This window comes from Neofelis nebulosa, chromosome 7 (assembly GCF_028018385.1).
Source record: "Neofelis nebulosa isolate mNeoNeb1 chromosome 7, mNeoNeb1.pri, whole genome shotgun sequence".
Classification (NCBI taxonomy): Eukaryota; Metazoa; Chordata; class Mammalia; order Carnivora; family Felidae; genus Neofelis; species Neofelis nebulosa.
In genome coordinates this window covers 123918392-123946261 of record NC_080788.1, presented here as the reverse complement: position 1 = coordinate 123946261, position 27870 = coordinate 123918392, and the positions used below count along the sequence as shown (strand labels likewise).

Here is a 27870-nt window from a genome sequence, read left to right as displayed (position 1 = left end):
GAGTAACCCCTTTGGTCGGCCACCTCCAGGTAGTCACTTTGCTTTCGGCTCAGTGCAGCCAAAGGCCTCCTGAATGTGGTGATTATCATTATAGCCTAAACACCCTGCTCAGTTTTGTATATTTAACTTCATAATTCTTTCCATTATGGGTTCACTGCTTGGCTGTTCAGCTTTAAAGAATGACAAGATGTAAGGCTTTCTTTTCTCTGACCAGCTCCTAAGAATAAACCCAAAGGCCTTTCCCGCTTTTATTCTGATACAATCCGTGACCATCTCCCTCTGTCACTTGCACACACAGGGCCAAGAGAAGGCCTCGGTGAGGAAAGAACTGGAACCAGAACATTTGGCCTCATTCCATGACCCACTGGGGCTTCTTTGCTCAGTGGGTTGGGGAAATGAGGGTAGTGATTAAGGGGCACAGGTTGTTGTACAACTCGGGACCAAATACTGAGCTAAGTGCAGTGTGGGTGACAGAAATGGCCAAGATACAGCCTCTGTCCTTTATGAAGAGAATGCCTGAAACACATGAATAAACTTATTCAAGGCAGTTTGGCACAGGTACTCTATAACAGAAGCACAAAATCTGGCACACCTAGGAGGCTTGGCTTTAAAGGATGATAAGGAGGAGAAGGATGTTCCAAGGACATTCGAGAAAGAGGGCAGAGCTCAGGCTAAAGACCAAAGGCAGGAAATCATACTGTGGATTCAGGCAGAGTGAGTTGTTGACTTCAGGAGAAAGGCAGCTGGCAGGAATGATAGTATGGAGTGGAAAATATCATAGAAAATAAAACTGGGAAGGCATGTTGACAATTATACAATGAGAATCCTTCAAAAGCTTTTCAACAGATGAGCTGCATGATCTGATTTAATTTTAATTTTTCTTTATTTTCACTTTTAGGAAAATGACTGACAGCAGGATAAGAAGGATTAGAGATTCTGAGTCCCTTGTACATGTAACCTACCATACTAGACACATCTGGACATTAACAAATGAATATGTTTGTCTTATACATACTTGCCATCTTGTAGAGCAGAGTGCCCCAATTCTCAAATAACTCTAATATAAAATATTAGAGAGATACATGAAGAGTGAACTCATCTCTGATTGGAGCACTCAAGGATAACATCAACTAGGAAATGAAATCTACGTGTGATTTCGATGGGCAGAAAAAAGGGGGGGAATGAGCTATTACAGGGGAGAGACACAGAATAAGTAACGCTAGGAGACAAGGAAAGGTCCAGTAAGGTTATCTGGTATCCTATTTGGCAGCAATTTTGCATCTAAGATTAACAGGAGAGAAGGTTAAAGGTAAACAAGGTCATATTAGGGATGGATGGCTTTGACAATGAGATAGCTAATCCTGCACTGCATTTGGTGGACAGCAGGGTTTAAGCACCTCTCAGTTACTGACAAACTGGAAGAGAATAGAGGTGGTAGTACTAATTAGGCTAAGACATAATCTAATAAGGGCTAAGTGGGAAGTGAACTAGGGTGTTGGCAGTAGAGATGCAAGAGACATTCCAGAGAAGAATCCCAACAAGCTCTCTCAACTGATCACCTGGGAACAGAAAAGTTCAGGAGAGATAGAAAGCAATTCCTGGTTTTCAAGTCTGGGTGATGAGGCGGATAGGGACACCATTAACAAAAATAGGGATGTCAGAAAGAGAACCTGGATTCTGGCCAGATGATACGAAGACTGACTTTAGACATACTGAGGTTATAGTAGTGGGACAGCGATATGGATATGTGTGCCACAGAATGCAAAGTGACAGGCTGGAACTTGAGACAGGTTGGTGCCAGGGAAATAGTTGGGAGGTAAATACACGGAAGTCATCCTTGGATCCAAGAGAGGCAGTACGAGTAGAGGTTAGAGACCCAGATTCTGGGTTTCATTTCCACTTAGTAGCCATCCGACTTAAGTAATTTGGCTCTCTGAGCCTTGTTCTACTCATCCATAAAGCAATGGCAATACCATCACCTACACCATTAAACAGGTATGAGGATTGTGATAAGGCATATAAAGTATATGGCACAATGGCTGGTACATAGGACATGTTCAGTGGTTAGCAGCAGTGGCCAGAGAAAGAAAATAAGACACCCATGTGCAAAAGGTAAAAAGGTCTATCTTGCAGGATGGTTTAGGGGATTAGGGAAAGAAAAGGAGAGTGTTGGAGGGGTGGGAAGGGAGGAAGACAGGAAGAGTGATTCTCATGTGATCTCATAGAAGCCAGTGGGAGAAGAGGCAGGGGACACAGCGCCACATGCTTCAGAAGGGTTGAGTTCTGGGCAAGGATTGGTGGCTTTGCCTATGAGGAGATTGCCGGCACCTCTGGTTGAATAAAGATGCTTCCATTCATCCTTCCTTCTCCTCTTCCCCCATCCCCACCTCCTTTCAAAAGGCTCCAAGCTCACAACAGGGTAAGGGTTTCCCATGACAAGTCTCAGAGAATGAGCCTGCCTGTGATTCATGTAAAAAAAAAAAAAAAATAGGCAATTGACCACCTCCAAAATGGAGAGGACCAAACTGCTTCCAAGGTAACCATCCATAACTTCAAAAATCCAGTAAAGCATGGGACTCAAATGAGAGATGGCCCATTCACAGACTAGTATCAAATCAGCATGTTCAATAACCCATCAGTCCCTTCTTTCTCCAACATCCTCATGCCAGAATTCACACTTCCTATTCCTGTTATTTGTTGGCCTTTGCAGCAAGCAGCAGCCTACAGATCCACAGAGATGGGGCTGGAGAATTAGGAGGGAAGAGGGGAGAACCAGATGCAGATGCAGATACGCATTTATAATTTATCAATTAACCTCTCCCTTCACTCCTGCACAGCTATTCCAGTTTGAGCTGGTGAGCCAAGTTCTTGGGCACGCGTCTCTGATAGCTTTCATTGGCACAGAGTGAGCTGTGCTCTCCAAAGGTGTAAAGCTGAAAGCCATGTCAGAGCACTGGAGCAAGCCCACCCGCTCAACACCTCTCCTTTTTCCTGCCTACCTGGCAAAAGGTTGACTTCGGAAGCGAAAATCCAGTGTTACCTCTCTCCGTGTTCTCCTTCTGATGGAATGCACTGTCATTCCTGTGTTCTTCCACAGCCCCGGTCCCACCCTTCTTAGCCCACTGCCCCCAGTCAGAACATTTCCACTCCCCCAAATGCAGGAAACACAGAAGAGAAAACAGCAATACATAAATATCTCCAAAATTTCACATTAAATGTCAAACAGTTCACCATTCTTCTCCCCTTTCTTGTCTATCATCCTTCCCTCACAAATGCTGTCCCTGAATGCAGTTGTCCCCGAGTAAAAGAAACAACATTAGGCCCTTTCACATCTCTCCTGTTCCTTCAACACGTTTACTGGGAGGGGATCTTAGACTATCCCATGTTTAAGTAAAATAGTTCTGCATAACTACTTTTAGAGTCTCCCATTCCTGCTAGAAATAGTATGCCATAATGGATAAGACCCATCCTGGATTCCGAGAGAGGCAGGCCAACTCGGAATGATCCCCAACCACTGAACACGAAGTGCACTGAAGGGAAATGATAGCATTGGCTTTTTTTTTAATTTGTTTATTTATTTATTTAAGTCGTTGTTAAAAGCACTCAGTTATAATCTGGATTGTATTCATCAGAATCAACAATTCCCCTTGGATACATGAATATTTCAGAAGGCAGATTGATAGTTATAATGAGAAAAATAAAATGATCTCTACCTTTACTTCTACCTACAGAAATGAAGTGGAAGGTCCAATGAAGTAGAGGAAGCAAGGTGTCCACCATGGAGACGGTAAGAGAGAGAGAGAGAGAGGGAAAGGGAGAGAGCAGGGAGAGGAAAACATCAGCACACTGCAGACACACAAAGAAATGTAACATACATAACAAAAAGCCACAACAGTAAAGGCAACAGCACTACAATATCTGGAGAAAGCAGCACAAACAAAGGCACAAACATGAAGCCTAAACAAGCCAAAACAGTGTGACCAGCAAGGCTGCCTTCACCAGCTTCATGTTTAAGCTTTTCCCATTCGTTTCTTCCCAGGCCCATCCTTAGGAACGTGACCAAGTCTGCATGCAAAAGCACCGCATGGCCACATGTATGTGAAACTGCACACACTTAACCAATGTAACTGGTATGTATGTAAAACTGCTTAGGGAAAGTCTCAGAGAAGCCATGTCCGCTGATATTTTCCCAATGTTAACATGAGTCTTGAGGACCAAGAGTGTCACATACATGCACAGGTGGTACACACACAACACACCTAAATATTTCCAGACATATTTTCAGGCATCAGATACAAATTCTGGAGAATCCGTGGGAACCAGACAGAAATATTTCTTTCATGTTGAAGGAATAGGGGAAGGAAAGCAGTATAGATGGGAAGCAGAGTTGGTTATTTAGACAATCATCACAGGGCAAGAACAGAGAAGGGAGTAGAAAGTGGGGAAAACAGGAAAGGAGGGGAATGCAATCAAAGGACCTTCTTAAAAACATATTAAACTGCAAACTGCAACTTAAAAATTTAGAGGCACTGACCACCCAGAAGAATTCTGCATCCTTTCTTGAAAAACTCTCTGAAGAGGAACTCCCAGTATCTGTGTCTGTCATTCTTTCATTGCCTAAAGACTCTATTTCTAGAAAGTACTTGACTTACCTCCAGAGCATGTGTACATGAGTGTGTGTGAATTCTCTACTCAGGTACACATTGATGCCAGGGACCCACGAGAAGCTGAGGAGGGGGTGAGAAAGTGGAGGAGTTGTACAGGTCAAATCTCCACATGCTGTTCATAACAATGTTGGGATTGAGCCCTCCAGAACACCTGAGCTGCACCTCCAAAGGGTCTAAAATAAGCCAAATCAAGATTAAAGAAGTCCCACTAGCCTAGCCTATCTGCCTAGTCTCTATCCAGTCACAGCAGCCACATGATGCCATCACACCCGCAAGCTACTGTTGGAAGCTAGGAGGACCCCTAAAGAGCAAAGGGGAGCACAAGGCAAGAATGAAAGGGGGTCTTGTCATCAGGACTCCAAGGGTCTGCTTTTTCTGGTGGAACTTGCTATCAAAGTCAGGCCACCAGATCCAGCAATTCATAGAGCCTGGGTCGTCCTGCTTCACAGAAATGTGGTTAACTTTCTCAAGCTCCCAAACACCAGGTTGACATCAATCACACCTTCTGCTCATACCCACTTCAGGGTTACCTGCTGTTGGTAGATAACTTCCCTCACTCTCAGACAAGAATAGCGAGGCTTCATCCCAGTCTCTTCCAGAGTTCCATCTAACACTGGCAAACTCACCTGACCTCCTGCCTCCAGCTCTGTTCTTTGACACTCACTCTGTATCAGACAGTATCTTCACTGAAAGTCTGGAATGCACATCACAGATCTTGGCTCAGGTCTGGAGGATACACTTCTAATGGGAAAGTGTGCTTCCTCTTTACACTGTCTTATCAACTCAGGATGCCCAAAACTGCCCACATCAGCTCCCTGGACATCATAAGCAACTTCTCTCAGCCCTGAGTGGTTTCTTGTATCTAAGCATATTCCCCTTTATGGCAACACTATCTGATGGGTCTAGTGTAAGGGAACAGGGAAGGGAGACTGGCCCTTCAGGAGTGCCCCATCCTCCTCAAAAGATCAAGAAAAACCAGGAAACACAGAAGGACCCCCATCTTCCCCTTTTCTTAGGCCCTCCAAAAGAGACACTGAGTCCTGTGTTTATTTTCAAAAGAAACAGACAAGAGAAATTAAAGTATACTCTTTGGGTGTCAGGGCAAGGCAGGTAGACCAATCTTGCAATCATCCCAAGGCTCAGAAGAAACACAATAGTAGCAATTGAACAGTGAAGGAAAAGACAATTTTAAGTAGGCTCAGTTCTCAAATCCTGATTTAGGCTGATGATGTGGAAAATTTTTATTTAGGAGAAAAAGGCTTCATTCACAGCCCACCCTGTGCTTAGCTGAGCTGAATTTCCTGCACAGCTCATTCCCTGCATATTTGAATATTTTAGGTTGCAGATGCTGAATTTACAGATCTTTATATGCAGTTTTCTTCAGGGTGTATAATGAGTTAGAATCCTGCCATGAAGACATTAGCATGTTCTTTCGGTGGTTTTTGCTTTTATATAAAAGTGAAAACAGTCAACCCCCCAAGGGCTTCCTTTGACCATGTGGGGCTGAAAGTCATTACAATGGGCAGTAGGATGGAGGGGAAGACAAAAAGCAAACCTTTACTCAGAGTGAAATTCAGGGTGAAGCCCAGCTCCTCTCCCCCAACCACAGGGCCCCAGCATGGGGCCTGGGGAGGAGCAGGAGGAAGTTAACCGCTCTGCTGCTCTGAAATTAGCTTCATTCACCCCCATTATCGACGCCGTCATGCCTTGTTTCATGCTTCTCTCTTGGAGGCAGCCTGTCAGGGCCAGCGCCCAGAATGACAAATGGTGGTGCAGAATGGACAAGCCAAGGGGATGATGGGGACAGGAAACCAAGATGCATCGGGAAAGGTACCCCCCCCCCACCACAGGGTGGCCACGCTGCCAGCCTGACCCACAGCAGGAGGGACAGGCAGCGAATGGCCTGCCAGCAACAATGAGGCTCTGAGCAACCAGCCAGAGGCACAAAGGCAAGCAATTCAGGCAGCTGCAGTGCCACAAGCACAAAGCACCTACCTTGTTCACTCATCATGAGGTGGGAGAGGCCTTGAGGAAGGAAAAGAGGGGGAAAGGGGTGAGGAGGGGGAAGGGGAAGGAAAAAAGAAAGAAGACAAAGTTAAAAATCCCCAATGCAATGCAATCATCAATTAGTTCTCAAGTAAGAGGAGGAGTGAGTGGCAGGACATCCACACTCACACACATGCAACCAACACTGAGAAGCCACCTCCCTGCTGCTGACAGAACAGCGGCCCTCCAGGTCAACCCTCCAGGTCAAGGACACTCTTTGGTTTACTGAACTGCTCTGGGGCCTCATCTTAAGAACCTTCCACTCGCCACCATTCTATGCAATGCTCAGGATTTGAAATAAATCGAGTAAAGATTAGGTCCCTTAGGAAAGAGACTCAAGATGTGAGGCCAAGCATGTCTCCTTCTTTCTTTTAAATGGCTTTTTACACTAATACATGGTCACTGTAGCAGTTTTGGAAAATTCAGAAAAGAAAAAAAAATCCGTTGTAATCCCACCATCCAGAGGTTACCACCCAATTTTATTTTCTGGATACGATATTCTTTTCTACAAAAACGGAATGAGTTCCTGCTTCCAAGAGTTGCTCAGACAACCTGAAACTGTTTCCCCTCTCACCTTTGTCTTGGACAGTGACGACCACAGCCTTGCCTTCCATCGCTTCCCCACCCCCCTCTTGTCCTAGAAGGTCTCTGGCCCTTGATCAGGGAGGTCGAGACCAGCACTGAATGGGTTAAAGAAGGTACACCAAAATCCCAATTAATAAATAACACAACCTCTGGCTATGTTCTTAAGGAAGTCAAGCGAGGCTATTAAGAGCTCGTTACTTCATGAGAAGCGTAAACTCTGATAAATCTATTAGAAGAAAAGATTTTCCAACCAGTAACGAACTGCACCAGTTATTTGCTCTACCATCGCTTTGATTACTACTGGAGATATTTGACAAACTCCGTATCACCACACAGAACCTTTGCCCAAAGCGAAATTCAGGGACATACAGGATTAACAAAGGAGAAAAATCTCCATAAAGTATAGAAATCCCTAAATGTTTTTGGAGATTACTAGAGATTTAGAAATGTAATCAGAGGCAAAATATGGGTCAACCATCTGAGTTTTAAAAGATCAATGATATATTAAATACATAGATACATGTGTCATAAATGTCATGGAATCTAGTTTTTAAACAAATTTCATTAACCTATAACCATATTTTAAACGCACATTTCTGGCAGACCTAGGATTAATATACTCACAGAGGAATGGAATCATGGTTAGGGTTAGGGTTAGGGTTAGGGTTAGGGTTAGGGTTAGGGTTGAATTTAATCAAAAAATTAAAAAATAATTTTTTGTCTTTTTTGGGAAAGGATAATAGGAGAGAAGACAAAAGGCCCTATATTTGGCTAAGAGAAGCCTCAGTGGAAGTCACTGTTCCTGAAATGCCTGATATTTCTGCACCAAGCCATCGCCTTCACCATCCAGATCAAGAGCGCTAAAGGGGAGGTCTGGGGCAGGCAGGTGGGTTATGTGGAAAAGTGAATATTCATAGGAGAGTTGTAAGAATTAAGAATGAGAAGATGGGGCACCTGGGTGGCTCAGTCGGTTGGGAGTCCAACTTCGGCTCAGGTCATGATCTCACGGTCCGTGAGTTCGAGCCCCGCGTCTGGCTCTGTGCTGACAGCTCAGAGCCTGGAGCCTGTTTCAGATTCTGTGTCTCCCTCTCTCTCTGACCTTCCCCCATTCATGCTCTGTCTCTCTCTGTCTCAAAAATGAATAAACGTTAAAAAAAATTTTTTTTAATAAAAAAAAAAAAAAGAATGAGAAGAAGAAGGGACACCTGGGTGGCTCAGTCCCTTAGGTGTCTGACTTCAGCTCAAGTCATGATCTCGTGGTTTGTAAGTTCAAGTCCCACGCTGGGCTCTGGGCTGACTGCTCAGAGCCTGGAGTCTGCTTCCGAGTCTGTGTCTCCCTCTCTCTCTGCCCCTCCCCCACTTGCACTCTGTCTCTCTCTCTCTCAAATATAATAAATAAACAATAAAAAAAATTAAAAAAAAAAACGAGAAGAAGATCCAAGAAGAAACCTAAGAGCAAAAGAAGGGGTTAAAAATGAAAAGAAACTAATACTGTATTATATATTTGCAAGTTGTTGAGAAAGTACAGCTTAAACGCTCTCCACGAAAAAGAAATAGTGATTATGTGAAGAGATGGAGGTGGTAGCTAATACTATGGTGCTAATCATTTTGCAATATTTAAATATATGAAATCAACACCCTGTACACCATAAACTTACACAACGTTGTACATCAATTACATCTAAATACAGCTAGTGGGGAAAGTTTAGAATTTTTTTAAATTTAAAAATGAAAGGACAAACATTTCACACTTACAATTAAAGATGTTTAACAGCTCAGAGAAGACGTGGTAGAGTCTTGTCTTTTTTTTGACTCAAATAGATATTGTAAAAAAAAAATGTACTGAATGAAGATTAAACAGGACAATTGGTATAAGAGGGAATCCAAAGCCCTGGAGATGGGGTTCATCTATGTGTTACATGTGTTTCTTTAAAGCAGTGTTTCCCAAAGTGTATTTCAGGGACCACCTACATCAACCACCTGGGGATGCTTATTAACAATGAAGATCCTGGGCCCCTGACCCAGGACCCTAATAAGTTAGAATCTTGGGAAGAGTCTGGGGAAAAGTCTGAATTTTAAACAAGTTGCCCAAGTGATTCCCATGCTCACTAGAACTTGAGAGCTACCCCTTTAGAATGGCATATAAATCAAATTTTGGTAAATTAAGTTGTATGATAAATGCATTAAGAGGCACTGGATATTTAATGAAACCCTGCAGTGGATCCTTTTGTAAAAGAACGAATCCTTTTAAAAGGCAAATAACCCACCACCTGTGTTTTTTAAATTCAAATATGTACTTATCAGGCTTTATTTTTTTTTTCAACATTTTTTTTATTTTTTTATTTTTGGGACAGAGAGAGACAGAGCATGAATGGGGGAGGGGCAGAGAGAGAGGGAGACACACAATCGGAAACAGGCTCCAGGCTCCGAGCCATCAGCCCAGAGCCTGACGCGGGGCTCGAACTCACGGACCGCGAGATCGTGACCTGGCTGAAGTCGGACGCTTAACCGACTGCGCCACCCAGGCGCCCCTTATCAGGCTTTATTAAGCTACATATGTAGTTGCAGTACTGCAACTCGAATAAGATATTCATATTCTTCAACTTACGAAAATCTTAAATAGAAATATTAGACCAAGAATGTAAATCTGGGATCCTGATGTTAAAATTGGTTTTGCAGGCAAAGAAGCAAAATGGACAAGAGACAGGATGGTGGAAGGGAAAAACTACAACCATAATATGGTTGAAGTTTTATTTTGCTTTTGGACAAGGAAATTTTATTCCACTTTCAAGAGCTTTTATATCAGTATCTTCTCTTATACAAATCTATTCTCAACGCTTGAAGGGTCAAGAACTGGGAACCAAGAATCCCAGAGTGTCCAGTTCTATTCTGTAATGGTTTCTGTCCCCTCTTATTCCCAGACTCTCCCACCTGCTGTTAAAAATCTCAGCTGCTACCCCTCCCCACCACTCCACTCCCCGCTCCCCCCAACCCCCGCTGGTCAAATGAATGGAAGAACTAACAATCCACCAACCAACTGATGCAAGTACCTACTAGATGCAAAGACTGGATAAGATACTGGAGATTCAAACAAGTATGGTAGATGGTCACTAACCTGTAGGAGTGTAGAGTCTAACTGGGAAGATGTTATGTGTTTATATTTACATAAACATGCATGTGATATATATTACTGGTATCTGACAGTGAAGTAAAGGGGTTAAGATCAAGGACTTCAGAGCCAGACGTGAATCCTAGCTTTGTTGCTTTCTAGCTTGTGACCCCTGGTAAATTTGCTGAACATCTCTGTGCCTTGATTTTCCTATCTGAAAAATTTGGATAATAATAATGCCAAACTCATAGGTTGTTTTGAGGATTAAATAAGTGAATATACATAAAACTGGGCCTGCACATGGTAAGAGCTTTCTAAGAGTTATTGTTGTTATTTTTATTATGCTTTAAAAACATACTGATGTGTGAGGCAACACCTAGCACGATAACTGACACATAGATGGTGCTCAGTACATGTTTGGTGACTGAATGAGGAATGAATGAATTGGTTATTACTAAGTGTCAAATGATGAATTCAGACAATAAAGACCACAGGACTGTGAGTGGGACCCTGGGTGTACAGGAAAGGTTTTTGGAGGAAAGTGGGATTTGAAATTAACCTTGGAAGATGGTTTAGGATTTAAAGAGATGCAGGACACTCCAGGTAACACCACAGGGCAATTGGTATAAGAGGGAATCCAAAGCCCTGGACCACAGAGTGAATTTGCATGGGCTTTCCTGTTCAACTTTCCAGAAGGACCTAGGACACTGTCAGGCACATGGTAGGCATGTAATACATGCTATTAAAATAACAACAAACACATATAAACAGTTCATATAAGGAAGAAATGAAAGGTGATCTTAAGAATGAGAACAGGAACCATTGTATGAAAGCCTTGACTTTCAAGGCTAAGGATCTTACAGCTGGTGGGGCACACTGAGGGTTCATGGGCAAGGGAATGACCCAGGGAAAATGATGTTGAGGAAGATTGCTTTGGCAATGGTGCGGACAGGATAGATGAGAGGGAAAAGAGACAGAGGCAGAAAGATCAGTCACAGGCAGAGGGCCTAGATTAGAATTGTGGCAACGGGGAGGAAAAGGAAAAAGAGGATCCAACAGGCGTTAGGTGACTGATGAGGTTTTTCAGGGGAGGAGTGGATGGGAGGCTGAGTGAACATTGTCAGAAATAGGAAGGTGGGGTGGGTTGGGAGATGAATGGGCAGTGAGGGCAATAATGAGTTCTGTTTTAAGCATGATGAGTTGAGGAAACAGAAGAATCACTTAAGCAAAAAATGTCTAGGGTGCATTTTAAAATGTAGGTCTAATGTCTGCAAGAAAGTCAGGACAAATATCAGGGTATATCACCTCTCCTTCATGGAAGAGAGGGTCTGTGCCCATGTAAGTCAATGAATCATCAAAGAAAAAGGGGCTAAGCACCGAGACTTAACCTGGGAAAGATGGGAGGGAAGTATGAAGATAGCTTGGAGGTTCTTTTATTTTTTCCATCATATTCAACATTAAAATAAAATTTTACATTCAAAAAAGAAAAGGGAACGATATGGCTTTCAAATATAGATACAGAAAATAATGCTCAAAAAATCTTAACTGAGAAGGATATAATTAGTAAGGGAAAAAAAGGAATCTATGCTGGGTGTGTGTTATCTGTGCGGTTGATGAGGAAGGGGAAAAATGAAGACTGGTCTTCTCATCGACCTCAGCAACAGAGGGTCAGCAATAGCCCTGCAGGCTACACAGCCAGCCCTGGTACTAGCTAGCACCTGGCTGGGTTTGGAGTTTGGCATTTATTCCAGGTATGATGTTCAAGAAAAGACATGGCTTGGAACAGGGTACTCGGGGAAGCAAAAGGGACCATATCTTTCCTCAACAATCTCATCATGAGCTCTGGATTTGAATAGATCCTCAACTAAGACTCAAAAGTCAGCTCCATAAAAGTTCACCTAGTGGAGGGTAGGAAACCAGAGGTGGGCTCGGATGAGCCTTTGATAGGCAGGATATTGAGAATTGCCAACACGGAATTCTTATGGAACTATAGCACCTTTAAAGAAAAAAAAACAATTACAAAAAATTGAAAGCAACTGAAAAGTGTCTCCTATCTAGATGTGACAACCTGACAGGGTGCTATGCTAGCTGGATCCAGGGACCATTCTGGATCCCAATAAGATGTCTAATATGTTTATCCTTCATCTCACTCTTTCTAGCTATATCCTACCCTTTTGTGCCTACCTATCTGTGTGCGCAAGTTCTCAGGGTAGATGCAAGAACAAGAAGAGAAAAAGATCACCAGTAGGTAAGGCATGCAAAATTGAAACTGCCGTAGAACAGACTGTAAATCATATGTAAATTATATGCAAAATATACGTATGGCCCTCTAAATACTGTTACATCCTTTGGGAAAATCCCCATGGAGATAGCAGCTTTGGCAGCTTGGGAGAATGGAAATGGCTATGAAAGCAAAGTCATTTGTAAGCAGCTATGGCCATCATGAAGCCTGTCATGAGAATGACTGATACAGAGAATAGAAACCATTTACTGAAATAGGCAAAAGGAAGATGCAGTGTTCAGGAACCAGGCCAGAAGTTGAAGGCCTTCATCATTTAAGCTAATAATGTTTCCCTCTCAAACCTATAATATCCCACCCACCTCAGATGGTTTTCAATCCATCCTACCTTCCTTCATTCTGCCTGAGTAACTGGGGAAAGTATTTCAAGGGAGGAAAGAAGTCACTCATGGGAGGAAAAAAAAAAAAAAGATTCAGGAAAAAAAAAGCAAGTGATTCCTGCCAAGACTTTTCTTTCATTCACTTCCAGGGTAACTCTTATCCCAGTATAAAATCCACATATATCATCTCTTTTTCCATGCTGAAGTAGAGACATTAAATGTCACTAATTGCTGCAAGTGCCAAGTGCTAACACTGAACGCCTATGAAGCCACAAGAACTTTTTAAAAGGGTAATTACATAAAATCAGAAGGTAATAGAAATAGTCATTGATGTTTCCAGAGGAACTAAGAAGATGTGAAGAAGTGAAGGTGGTAGGGGGTGGGGCCAAATGAGGAGAATCCATAAGCCACAGTGACTACGGGGTGACTAGGAATTTGGAAAAGAGAGAAGAAAGAAGAAATATACAAGTTGGCATTTTAAGTACTCAAAAGAGAGGAAATCTGGTTAAATCTGGAAAAAGAATTATGACAATAGCTAATATTTGTTACTACAGACAAGACATGGCTATGTGTCATCTTATTAAATACAACTCAATGGGAAAGGCATTGCTGTAATTTCAAGTTGACAGGTAAGGAAACCAAGGCCTAAGAGGCACTGTCACATTAATTAGTGAGTGGTGAAGTGAGGATTCTAAGCCAGCAGATGGACTCTCCAGGCTGTGATGGTAGCTATGACACGAGCCACACTGCCTCCTTCAGTGCTGGTGGATAAAGGAAGAGACAAGCCTTGGAGAATTCAAGAGCAGAAAATAGTGCCTGGATATTAATTCAACTTTATTTATGACTCTGGTCCAGCATGAATAAGGAGCCCTTTGCAAAGGCCACCATCTCCCTCCCTCTCCCCAATCCCCACACCCAGATTCTTCTAAAACATGAAGCCTTTACTTACTGGGGCATATTTTAGGGCTATTAAGCTACCTCCCCTCATTAAACTGCAAATGTGAATATGAGACACACTCAGGTTCCCCAGCCATTGACACTGTCCTATGTGTGAAATCCTCAGAAAGCAAAACCAAAGATCTTCCTTCAAAGACAGGAGCAGCACAGAGACTTTGAATGAAGGAAAGACAAAAACAGGCAGTCACAGACTGAGGAAGTCTGGCACTGTTGGGTAGGAGACATAACTCAGGAGATAGGGTAGGAAAGGAGAGAGGAATATTTAAAGGGAAGAGACGGGTCTGAAAGAAACCTTCACCTATTTCCACAACTGTGCCCAAACCAGCCCTCCCCTGGGCAATTCCCTGACCTTCATCATGGACTGTAGTTTCCTTGTTCTATCAGGGGTTCACCAGCAGTTTACAGCAGAGCCTACGCCTGCTCAACATTTTGATCGGTGACCTGGCTGAAAACATTCATTGGCACGTGTCTGGATGTTGTGATGAACTAAAGCTGAAAGGAATAGCTAATTTGTTATATATCAAAATCAGAGTCCAAAAGGATGTGGACAGGCAAAAGTGAAATTTAATCTTAAGGGACAAATGTAAATTCTGGCACTTAAGCACAACACCTCCTATCCCCTCAAAATAAAATAAGACAATAGTCCTCCCTCTTCTCAACACTGAATGTACCAAACCTACGGTTTTGGTTCAGAAAATGGTGTCATACACTAGGAGGAGCATTAACAAGGTAGGATGTGTCCAAAGGAGAAAATCAAAATGGTCAGGGGTCCAAAACGACATCATGTGAAGAATGGCTCCAGGAACTGCTACTTACAGCCTAAACAAGAGCAAGCAATAAAAGGACAGGAGAGCTGCCTTCAAGTATTTTTAAAGTTGCACAGGCAAGACAAGGGAGCAAGCAAATTTGGCAGGAACAGAGAGGGTGGAGTAATAAGGGAAGTCTCACTTTCCAGAAATGCCACAGAAGAGAGTCAGAGTGGGGTTTCTGGAGATAATTACCAGAAATCTATTCCAACTCAAAGACACTATGCCTCTATGAACCAAGATGATATCTAAAGAGGCCAGCTATTAGGTTGAATCATACAAAACCGAGAGTTGACTGCTTTTGACCTATAAAAATGACTATTTTAAATGGTTCAAACTAATGCTCTGAGATCACCATCCAGAATCAAAAAGGAAGAGAGTAAACAAAGCTTCAATCAATCACCTGACAGCAATCATGAGCTGACACTTGGGACAATCACCCGTTTACATATGTTTTTGGCTTTTCCATGAGCCGTGAATAGTACTGGGGATGAACTGAATAGTTGGACTGATGCCAAAGAGAGCCTGAGACTAATTCTCCAAGCCAGATGCACTCAGGTCCCAGCTTTTGGGTTTGTCTTTCCATGTTGCCACCATGTGCCATTCTCACCACTAAACCCTTTGTAGGATATAATTGTATGAGCCCACAAACTGTTTGCCTCTAGACCAACATTGTACTTACAGCTTGGTGGCTGTACTGAACAGAAAGTATTTCTTCTAATATCACCCAGGAATCACCAATAGCTTCTGTATGGCATAACCATGGGGCAGAGGCAAGAACCCAGGGCCTTTGCAAACTATTTCACCTCTTTAAGGGTGGAAGGTGGGTTGGGGTTTCCTCTTGCATGAATACCATGGAAAAAAAGAAATGGAGGCAGTCATGCTTTATACCCTAAGGGTTAAAGGATCTGCAACTGTGGCTTTTAGAAGAGACTCTTCCCAAAGGAGAAGTTCTTACACTCCAACTGTCATGAACTTTTCTAAAATTGTTCTTTATTCATAAATGACACGAAGCTGGAAGGGACAGCTGATGCGCTAGATGAAAGAACTTTACCCTAATAGATCTTAGTGTGCTTGATTTTAAAAATCCAGGGCAGAATTGAACAAAATCAAAGGATGATCGCAAAGTCTAAGTCAAATAAGCCATTTCACAGAACAGGAATGGGAGAGAAATAGTTTAGCAGCAGTGCACACAAAACAATAAAGATTTTCAGTGACTTTATGTTCAACTTAATGTTATAGTCATTAAAAAAACAAGCAAAGGTATTTCATACCACCACGGATTCAAGTAGGAAGTCTAGAAAAAGGGAGCAGTAGGTTCACTCTCTAATGAACTGGTTGGGACATGTCCATAATACTGTATGTAGTGTGGGCATGCTTCTTTGGAAAGGATGCAAAAAAAAAAAAAAAGTCATTTTTTGGAAAACAATGATCTGGATGAGAGAACTTAAAACCCTTGTATGAGAATGCCCAAGGAAACTGGAGATATTTTAGCCTTTAGAAAAGAAAATCCTTAAAGACAAAAGCCCCGTCTTCAAACACTGGGAGTGTAATTAGATCTATTCTGTGTGTCTCCAAGGGCTGGAAGCAATACAGGTGGTAAAAGATAGAGTGACTCAGAATAAGGAAGAGCTTTGGAACACTCAGTGCTCTTGGAATGGGATGGAATGGTGAAAGGAGCAATGAGCTGCTCATCACGGTAGGGGTTCAAGCCAAGTCTGAATGAACTCTTACAGAAGAAATTAAAAAAATTAGGTGCACAGAGTCTTCACAACCTTTTGGGTCCTTTCCATCCCTGAAATGCTGTTTCTAACAACAGTTTCATGAGCACATACAATGTGACAGGTAGTGGGGATGCAAGCATGGATAAATCTCTGTTCTCAAAAAGTACGACACCTCATGTCCTTCGAGAGCCCACAGTGGCCAAAGAAGGGGCTTGTGAAGGACAGTACACAGCTGACTATAATGTATTATGATGATGGCTCTACTAGCCCCATAACCTAAGGTGCCACTGGACCTCAAAGGGGGAATCATTCATTCCATCCTCCTTTCCACTTGCCCCTCCAACTTCCTGCCTCCCTTAATGTTTATAAGGTAGAAAATAGTGGCTAATGCTGGAGCTTTCAAGTTCCTTTACCTTCCAGATCATGTTGCTTTAAAACAGTGGTTCTCAAACTTTGGTCATTATCAGAATCACCTGGGGGAAATGTCTTACTTTAATAACCCTGGATCTCCTTTACTAGCTTTCCAGGGGATTTTTGATGCTTACCAAACTTTGCAAACAACTGCTCTAAACCATCCCAAACCTGAATTCAAATCCCAGCTCTACCTCTTACTACCTATGGGATTTTGAGCAAGTTAACTCTTCCATGCCTCACTCCTGTAAAATATCTTCTCAGGATCACTGTGACAATCACGTGCAACCACGTATGGACAGCACTTAGCACAGTTCATGGAACACAGGGAAGGCTCAAAAGTATGTAGTCATCACTGTCATTATTAAGAAGAGTGGTACATCTGAGCCCTCTCTTTGCCCCACCTCCTGCCTCTTGGCAACACCAGTCTTCCAACAAACTGGCAGCACTAACAGACCACCTGCCTAGGGTATCCTCAGGTGCCTTCCTCCATGGTCATAGTCAACTGAGTTGCCCCACAGGGGACCCACTGTCCTCAACCCTCAGCTGCATTTCATCTCCCTAGCCCTCCTGAGACCTAGCCCCACAAACCGACTAGCTTAGCTCAGGTCCTTACCAGACCTTGCTAGGTAGGTCTCCGGACTGAGAAGGTCACCAAAGCTGCCATATACAAGCTGTGTGACTTACCTAAGTTATACGGAAGTTCTCTGGTCTCAGTTTTCCACCTGTACAAGGCAGGAATTGGTCTATAAGAGTTTCTCTATGGTCTCACCAATGGCATTTTGAGGATACATATCTTTGAATGAGACTCTCCCACACATTACAGTGCATTTAGCATTCATTGATTCTTCTTTTTTTTTTTTTTTTAAATTTTTATTTTTCAACTTTTTTATTTATTTTTGGGACAGAGAGAGACAGAGCATGAACGGGGGAGGGACAGAGAGAGAGGGAGACACAGAACGGAAACAGGCTCCAGGCTCTGAGCCATCAGCCCAGAGCCTTACGCGGGGCTCGAACTCACGGACCGCGAGATCGTGACCTGGCTGAAGTCGGACGCTTAACCGACTGCGCCACCCAGGCGCCCCTCATTGATTCTTCTTAATGCCACCAATGCCTGATCATCACTGGAGCAATAAATATATACCCCACATGTTTGGCAGGATCAGGAGGGGTGGGGCAGTACTGTTCCAGTGAGACTGTGAGATATTTCTAATGATGTTTTTCCAGCTCTAACTCTGACCTTGCCCTACAGAACTAAGAAACAAACTGGGACCATAAGCAGCACCCGAGTAGGTCTGCCTTGCCAGGACGGTAAAGGACATGATTTTAAAATGATGTAGAAAAAGGCACCAAGGGCCAGTGGTCTACCTCCTTGAGTTAGCCAAAGCTGGAGGCAGACTATGAAGCAGCTCCCCACCCACACTTACTCATCAAGAAGAGCCAAAGCAAGGTGGGGGCGGGGGGGGGGGGAATTTTCCCCGGCCCCAGTGGGCAACTGGCTGGAAGCCGATCACTGTTAGCCCAGCTGAGGACCCCCTTCCAATCCAATTATGCACAGCCATGGTGGATTCCCTACTGCCTGCATCCCCCACTGACCCAAGCCCAAGACAGGCACTGAATAAAGATTCAATTACCTTCTATCTCAGGGTGAACACCTATACAAAAAGCAGACTTTCTCTCAGAGGAGTGAGGGGTAAAACTAAGAGCTGAGTCCTGAGCACTATTTATTCATTGAGCCAGTATTTATTCCATTCCTATGATCTACTGGCACTGTTTCAGGCCCAGAGCATAGAAAGAGTGAACAGGGTGCACCTTTGTGGAATGTACATTCTGGTGAAACTTATGATGCCAGGAGGCCTCTCCAGGGCCAGACACACCAGCGTTTGCATCCTGCTCTGCCACTTTTTTCTGGCTGGAACTGGTCAGTTAACATCTCTGAGCCTCAGTTTGTTCATGGGTAAAATGGGCCTAATAACAAAATCTATTTCCTGAGGATGTCAAAAAAACTAAATGATGCGTGCAAAAACTTAGGTTTTTAGTGCCTGGCTCATAATACAAGCTCAGGTGTTTTTCCTAAGAAATAAGAGAGAAAAGCAAATGTGCCCAAAAGAATAGGAAAGAAAAGAAAAAATACTGTACAGGTACCACTGATGTTGGGAACTGTTGAGTCTTTGGTAACCAAGAAGGCAGTTTCCTGATTGCTGTTCCCCAATGTATGTCAGTTGGAGGCTGGATCCTAGATCCTCAGAATGAAAGAAGCCTGAGAGGCCATCTGATTTAACCCCTCCACACTAAAGAAAAGAGAGGTTGCATGACTTACCCAAGGCCACACAACCCCCAGGGAAAGTAGCAGAGCCAGAAGGAGGCAGAATGAAAGCAGAAATCCCAGATATGTGTTTAAATCCTGGTGCCTACCATACCTGTTTCTGACCTTGGGCAAAGGATATAACATCTTGATGGGTGCCTGGCATACAGTTGGACCTCTGAAAGTATCGGTCCCTTCGTTCCCCCTCAGTGGGATTCCTCGGCCTTGCTTCACAGCAGTGGTGGCCAGGATCTACGTTTGAGGGACCTCTTCACTGAAGGCATAAAGATCAGGACGGATGGGAGAAAATTTGTGACAAGGGGGAGCATAGCAGGTGTCTTTCGAGGGGCTCTCCAGCACAGGATTGGTGGCATGCCTGTGAATAGTTTGGAAGACCAAACAGACCAAAGAACTTCTTTTGTTTTAAACCCTCTGAGCCCAAGTGTCTTCATCTGTGAAATGAAAACATGTGGAAAGGATCAAATGAGAGAACTTACAATACTGGCTAATTTATACATGGTTTACCATGTGCCAGGCACTGCTCTAAAGACTTGACATGCATGAGCTCACTTACACAACAGCCCCTGTTGGTGAAGGTACTTCCTGTCCCCATTTCACAGATGAGGCAAGTAGGGCCCACAAAGGGAAGGTAACTTGAACAGGTCCTACTGTTCATACGGAGAGAAAGCTAGGATGTCAACCCAGGCATCTGGCTCCAAGTCTATGCTCTAGACCGAGGGTGGCAAACTTTTTCTGTAAAGAGCCAGATGGTAAATTTTCCAGGCTTTACAGGACACACAGTCTCTGTCACAGCTACTCAACCCCGCCTTTGCAAAGCAGCCAGAGACAAAACAGAGACAAACAAGTGTGCCTGTGTTCCAATAAAACTTTATGAACACTGAAGTCTGAATTTCATAAAATGTGTGCATCACAAATTATTTTTGCTGCTTTCAACTATTTAAAAAGAGAAAAACCATCCATAGCCCACAGGCCATATGAAAGCAGGCAGCAGGCTGGATTTGGCCCCTGAGCAGTTGTTCACGGAAACTTGTTCTATCCTGAGCTCCCCTGACTCACAGTATGTAAATTCTTAAGTCGAAAGGGCCTGAACAGTGACAGGCACAGACTCAGTGGTCAGGAAGTGTTCATTCCCTTTCCCTTCCCTAATCCCATCCTCCCTCCCAACTCCTGTCAACCCAGAAAAACGGAAGAGACGAGGAACATGACATTCGTGGCCCCAAAGGGGAGAAGCTGGACTCTTTAGGTCAGCACATCTCAAGCGTTAATGTGTGTACATGCACCTGGACATGTTGGTTAAAAAGCAGATTCTGACTCAGCAGGTCTGGGGCAAGGCCCGAGATTCTGCTTTTCTAACAAGCTCCTGCGTGAAGCCGAGGCTGTGGTTCTGGGGGCTCTCCTCCACGGAGCAACTTCTAGGGCAGACCCTCCGTGTCCATCACACGAGTCAGACACGTCGGCTCTGTGTCTGACTTTGGGTTCAGAACAGTGTCCCTCCCAGAGACAGGCCTGGACTCCCCAGAGACAGGGCAGGGCTCAGGACAAATAATCAGGTCCCCTCTCCAAGGACAGCCTTGAGATGACTTAAACTGAAGGGGGAAGACACCGAGGGCAGAGATCAAGAGCGGGCAGACGGAGGCTCAAGCGAAGGCCATCAGTTGCTTCGGGCAACAGCAGACCGGGCCTCCTCTGGGCCTCAGCAGACAGCAGCCCCTCCTCCTGCGCCTGCCAGGGCTCTGATGGACTGAAGCGAGAGGCCTATTTCCTCATCGGGCCTCTGAGTAACTAGGGCACTTGCACAAGGTCACAGTTATTCATTTAAATTCCAGCTCTAATCAGCAGGCGGTCTGAGAAATTATCCCTTCTGAGGAGAGAGACTGTCATTGGAGCACCATAAAGAGCCCCTCCTGGCTGGAGGGGAAGCACTGGGGGAGGGGAAGGGAGGGTTCTTACACCTAGAGGCCCCAGCACTGTTCCCTGCCTCCTAGATCCTTTCTCGCCTTCAAAGGGCTTGCTCTCCCCTTGGAGAGAGTTCTAGAACACATGGGAAAAAGGGAGAGAGCTAAGGGTGTGATATGGTACTGGGCTGGGCCTGCCCACTCCTGCCCCCAGGCAGCACAGGGAGACCATTGACAAATCCCAGTATGCCAGAGGCGTGGGATAAGTACCTGACAAGGGTCTCTTGCAGGCCACAAACTGGTTACCTGGCCTTGGAGATGTCCCTGCCACTCCCTGAGCCTCAGTTTCCTCCTTTGAAAAGTAAAATAGTTGTACTCTTTGGACAGGATGGCCTTTCAGCTCAAATATGGCTCAGGGACCCTACAGACTCACAATGCCCTGATACTTGTTCCCACACTCCCTGCTCAATAAATTTTTTGAGGCCTTACTATGTTCCATGCACTGCGCAGAGAGCTAAGAATACAGACACAGATAAGAGGCCCACAACTCTGCCTTGGAAATGCCAAGGTTTCAAAGAAAAAGAGCACACTCTTTGGAACCAGACAGATCTGAGATCCTTGTCTTGTCCTAGCAGCTGGAAATTCTGGGCAGTTACTGACCCTCCCTGAGGCTTTTCTCATCTGAAAGAGGACAGGGGAGGGTTGAGGTAAAGAGTTAAATCAGAGCTGAGTGTCCCTCACCTCCTTCAGGTCAGCACCCTACAAATGCCTGGTGCTTTTTTTTTTTTAATTTTTTTTTAACATTTATTCATTTTTGAGACAGAGAGAGACAGAGCATGAAGGGGGAAGGTCAGAAAGAGAGGGAGACACAGAATCTGAAACAGGCTCCAGGCTCTGAGCTGTCAGCACAGAGCCCAATGCGGGGCTCGAACTCACAGACCACAAGATCATGACCTGAACCGAAGTCGGACGCCCAACCGACTGAGCCACCCAGGTGCCCCTGGTGCTACTTTATTATCTGAAACCTCCCTCCTAGGGACTAGGAGGAGGGGCTGCGGATCTTCCCACACACAAGTCCAGTGAAGTACCTATCACCTGCCGCTTTTCTCCTGGGTGTTTCCAGGACAGTCTCTCCAAGCCCCAGCCCATCTCCTGAACCTTGAGGAAGGTGCTGCCTGCCGGGCCCCATTTCCAGCTGCGTCTTATACAGTAGTGTTACTGCTAACCAATAAATTACATGTAAAATTGTAAACATGTAAAATTAATCAATCGTCCCTCACAGTCTTCCAGCGGCCCCTGGGTAAACAGTTACATTAGCTCATAAAATCCCCAATTTGTCTTCCTGAGGGGAAGGGGGGAAAATCAGTGAACCACTAAAGGCTTCTTGTTTCAGAGCCACAGCACTGCTGGCTCCACACTGCCTGGACAGGGGCTCAGAGAGGCAGGAGGCTGCCGCTGACCTCAGCCAGGGCCAGGCAGCCCAGGCTGCCTCCTGCTGCATCCTGGGCCACAAGGAAAGTTTCTGAACTACTGATTTGCTTCAGGCTCAGAAACCACAAAAAAGCCAGGGGTCCGGGTCGGGGGTGGTTACAGGATTGGCTATCAGCTCTTGACCCTTCAAGGGCAGAACAAAGAGTGCAAGATTTGGAATCAAGCAGGAACCCTCTCTTGGCCCAGCTACTAGATGGCTGGGTGACCTCAACACAACATTTAACCTCCTGGCCTCAACTTCCTCTGCAAAAAAATGGGACTCAGCAGACACACCTTAGAGGGTCATTAGGAGAATAAGGTGATGCAATGCTCATTGCAATGGTGCTAAGCTGGACTAATTATAGTTGCTGTTAACTAAGGGAGGGTCACCCACCCCTCTGGAAAAACAGAAGCCTGTGTGTCCACTGCACTTTACTCCACCATGCTGTTTCATCCAGGACCAATAGATGTCTTTGTGAGAATTACAAAAAGGTGCCCCCTGGTCAGAGGCAGCCCCAGGATCATAGGCTTGGCAAGAGGAATGCAGGCTGGATATCAGCCCCACTTACTCCCTCAGCTGGGACCCTCTGGACAAGACACAACACACACAAGCCAAAGTGGGGACCATGGGTCACCTCTCTGCCAGGAACCAGGATGAGGAGGGGTTGAGCCAAGTGGCACTTTTCCAAACAAAATTGCAGGTGTTGGGCTTACTACCTCACCTCCTTGAGGTATTCCAGAAAATATCATCTGAACAGAGAGTGCATTCCTGACCACCCTCTATAAATTAGCAACCTACTTTTTAACATTTTTGTTTTTCTCCACAATGCTGATTGCCTACCCTCTGATACAATACATGTATATATTGTATATATAATATGTATATAGGTGTGCGTTTATATCCAGTTCATTAGTTCACTGTCTTTCCTCAAGTAGAATAAAAGATCCATGAGGACAGGGATTGTCTTCTGTTTTGTTCACTGTTTTACCCCTAGTGCCTAGAACAGTGCCTGGCACATAATAGATTCTCAATAGATATTTGTTGAGTAAAATATTATTAAATAGAAAATTAATTTAATGGTATCTTCTTAGGAAATGCTGTCCTGTGCTTCATTTCAACCACCAATTATTTTCAAAGGTGAGGTAGGGACAGAAAAAAAAAGGGAAATCCTGTGTATTAGCTGGAGATAACTGTATTATTCTTTTTTGCTATGTAATATACCATATAGATCAATGGTGAGAAACCCTACTTAAGTCTGGGTGATTCTTTAAACAGGAAAGGAGGGAAGGAGGGAGGGAGGGAGGGAAGGAGGGAGGGAGGGAAGGAAGGAAGGAAGGAAGGAAGGAAGGAAGGAAGGAAGGAAGGAAGGAAGGAAGGAAAGAGGGAAGGAAGGAAGAAAGGAAGGGGCATCTGGGTAGTTCAGTCGATTAAGCATCTGACTTCAACTCAGGTCATGATCTCATGGTTCGTAAATTTGAGCCCCACGTCAGGGTCTATGCTGATGGTTCAGAGCCTGGAGCCTCCTTCAGATTCTGTGTCTTCCTCTCTCTGCCCCTCCCCTCCTCCTCAAAAATAAACATTATTTTCACTCATATGTGGATCCTGAGAAACTTAACAGAAGACCATGGGGGAGTGGAAGGGGAAAAAAAAAGTTACAGAGAGGGAAGGAGGCAAACCATAAGAGACTCTTAAATACTGAGAACAAACTGAGGGTTGATGGGGGGTGGGGGAGAGGGGAAAGTGAGTGATGGGCATTGAGGAGGGCACCTGTTGGGATGAGCACTGGGTGTTATATGGAAACCAATTTGACAAAAATTATGTTTAATATAAAAATATTTTTAAAAAATGAAATACAGTAAACCCTTGAACAACACAAGTTTGGACTTTTGTCAGTCCACTAATACATAAATTTTGTTTTTCAATATAAATAATATTATAAATATAAAAAAATTTAAAAATAAACATTAAAAAAATTAAAAATAAAAAAGAAAGAAAGAGAGAGAGAAGGGAAGGATAAATTCATTTGGAAAGAGGACTGCTAATAATGAAAACATCACATTATCTCTAAGCAAAAAATCAATGATAATCCCCTTAGGAAATGTTTACAAGACCTTCAGTTGCTGAGAATTTTCAGTGATGGAATTTTCAGTATGGTCCAATGGAATGTGCCTGGGCTTTAGAGTCCCAAAGTCCTAAATTCAAATCCCAGTGCTACCACTGACAAGCCCTATGACCTTGGGCAAACGGCTTAACCTGTTGGGCTCTCAATTTCCATCATATTAAAATATAATTGTATTGATGTTATAAGAATTAAATGTTAAAATGACTAAACAAGAAAACGTATGTGAAAATAGCAAAGAAAGATGATATTCCCTTCTCATTTGGTAGGGTTAATTACTCCTCTTAACTCAAAATTCTATCCAGTTTAGAATGATCTCCAAATCATTCTAAGTCATCTCACACTTCTTATCCATATATGGTTGTAACCTCTTATATGAGCCTGTGTGTGTGTGTCTGTGTGTACATATATGTCTGTACACACAGACACACACACAATGCTTACAATTAGAACTCTGGATGAGAATGCATTTTAAAAAAACAAATGCACAATTAGCATGAGAGTGGTTCTTCCATTTGTTCATTGACAAAAACCATTCCTCTTTATATTTTCGTTTTTTTTAAATACAGTGAACATGTATTAGTTACATAACCTTTTAAAAATTGCCAATTTCATCGTGGGGCAGGGGAAAGCCATTTCTTAGAATTCAAAGAAATAAGACTTCTTCTCTCATCACATATTTTCTATGCTAAGTATTCATATCTTCAACTTTCAACCACATGAAACTATAGAAGATAAGTAGATTTATGTATGACAAGGCAAAAATGCTCATTAAATTGGAGAGTTCATATCTTAAGAATATCTTTAAAAATATTTTCCAAAAATGCTCATTTTCCATTTCTTTGATTCACCCAGAAATTTTAATCAGAAGGAAGTGACTGTATAAGCATGGGAACCACATTCCTTTGGTTTTAAAATGGTTTTCAAAACCAACATGAACACATCAATTCAAGGCATTTCTTATTCTCAACCCAAATCAATGAAAATGCAATGTACTTAGATTTCTGTTCTGTTTAAGAGTCCCTAGAAAAAGGTCTCACTCAGAGTCAAACCATGCACAATCTGGCAGAGGGGAAATTTCCACAGCAGCTGTACAAACACAGAAACTCACCTGGACCTTGACTGACATCTGTGGCAGCATTTTCAAAGAGGGAAAGGCAGAGGAGAGAAAGGGGGAGAAAAAGGAAGAAGAGTGTTAGAAACACACACACACACACACAGTGCAACGTGCCCTTGCATGACTATCATGTTCATGCAAGACCCCAAAGGTACTCAACCTCTGAGCACTTAGTTCTACCTTCACCCAAAAACCACCCATGCAAGCTGAGGAGCCAAGCTCCCTTTCCACTGTGCATGTAGCAAGAGAGGAGTGTTTCACATCTGTCCGGAAAGACATCATCCTGGAATCAGATAGGGCTCCAAAAAAGCCAAGCAGACTGGAATCCTGCAAGAATATTGGTTAAAATATTCTGGTTGATTTCTACACAACAACACCCAAGCAAATCCTCCTCGCCTCCAGATACAGAACACTGGACATGATGTCAAGCAAGTTTCCCCACAGACAGAAAAATAATAATAAACCACTCCCTTGAGGAACAAAGAAAAAGAGGCATAATAATTAAGAGCAAGTTGCAGCATTATTTACCATATAGGACTGAAGGACAGAAGATAACAAAACATTTATAATCCCCTCCCTCCCTGATATACCCAGGGACCATCCTTTATCACAGACAGCAGCGTGTGTACATGAGATTGTATGTGAGTAGATCATTTGCCATACAAATTGAAATCCTGTCTCCCCTTTTAATTTTTCTCCTTGCTTTTCACCCCATCATTAATGACAGGAATTGCCATTTGAAATCACTTTTGACAACTACAAATAAACATCCAGCCCTAGGAAGGTTGACATTTGAATTAAGCCAATGAACTTTCAAAAAATGAAGAACGGTTCACTCCCATTGTCTTCATGAACACAATCTCCTCCTCCTACCCTCAAATGCAAGATAGAATCGTGCTGAGAAGCTAAGTCAAGAGCAGGCCAAAGCTTTGTTAAAACCTCTAGACCCAACCTGAAAGGATATACCTGAGCTAAGAAGATGGAACAGGGGGTTTCTTCAAAAACCACTGGCCATCCAAGCAATCCTGGATGACTCACTTAGAAGCATTGAAAGGTAGACCTGGGATACCCACAGACATCATCTAGCTTAATTCATTTTTGGCTCAAATGGGGGATGAAAGAGGTTGAGAGACTCTTGCAAATTCACGCATTTAGTTCAGGTACAGAGACTAGATAAGACCCTAGACCTCTTGAATCCCACCCAGTCCAGCATTTATTCAACAGAAACCCAGGTCTCTCAAGGGCATATGGAACCCAAATTCAGTTTGTAGGCTAAAGTGAGCATCCTGAAGCCATGGGAGAGACCCTCCTAGCTAACCCATGAGTAAGTAATGCATTATCCACTGCACCTCTAATTCGCTGCAATTAGTTTTGTAAAGCTTCAGCAAGTTCCTTAGGAACTGTAACTCTTGCCCCAGGAAAATGCAGGCATTGACCTAAGAGAGCTGTGCCCCCCACATCCAGGAGGGACAAACCCACAGCAACAGCTGAGCATTTCTTTAGCCCACACCCTGTATTCCTTAAAAGCTGTATCTGCCCAAAAAGACTTCTAGAGAGCTCTGAATCATTCCTCAGCCACACCCCCTTTCAGATTTTCTGGTGAGTTGCTAGATTCAGGGGTGGAGTGGAAGGAAGAAGTGGCAAAATAGAAGAGGTAAGAAGGGAAAACATTCTGTATAAATAACTAAGCAGGGCCATTAACCGTGACTGATGGATTGCCTAGAAGAGTGGTCATTAAAATACCCCTTCATTAAACAGGATATCAAACTATTTACACGTGGTGGAGTTCAGTGGTGGGAGTGTCAACACCATTGTTCATGGAAACATGCTCTTTGGAGGTACCAACATGCAAGGGAGACAGGATACCTTGGAACCCCAAAGTTTCCAATTTCAACATTGCGTTTACAATCTTAAACTCTGGAGAGAGACAGGTTTGAGTTCAAATCCCTGCCTACTGAATGGCCTTGGATCAATCACTGAATCTCTGAGTTGTTTTCCTCAGCTACACAATGGAAAGA

The 27870-nt window shown here is 43.6% G+C and overlaps 1 protein-coding gene across 32 annotated transcripts in view; it reads right to left on the bottom strand.

Annotated features, from left to right (window-relative positions):
• The window catches only part of NRXN3 (neurexin 3), a 1582316-nt gene that overhangs the window by 1453731 nt on the left and 100715 nt on the right, over positions 1 to 27870 (bottom strand). For 26 of the 32 annotated variants that reach the window (XR_009264656.1, XR_009264657.1, XM_058739879.1 and 23 more), the window contains exons 3-4: positions 25847 to 25864; positions 6663 to 6692 (exon numbers count right to left, since the gene is read on the bottom strand). The exons of the other annotated variants lie outside the window; for them this stretch is intronic. Coding sequence is in view for 24 of the 26 variants with exons in the window: in XM_058739879.1 (XP_058595862.1) it covers positions 6663 to 6692; positions 25847 to 25864 (48 nt within the window). In the remaining 2 variants the exon portion in view is untranslated. The remainder of the gene's footprint in view (positions 1 to 6662; positions 6693 to 25846; positions 25865 to 27870) is intronic. 32 annotated transcript variants of the gene reach the window in all.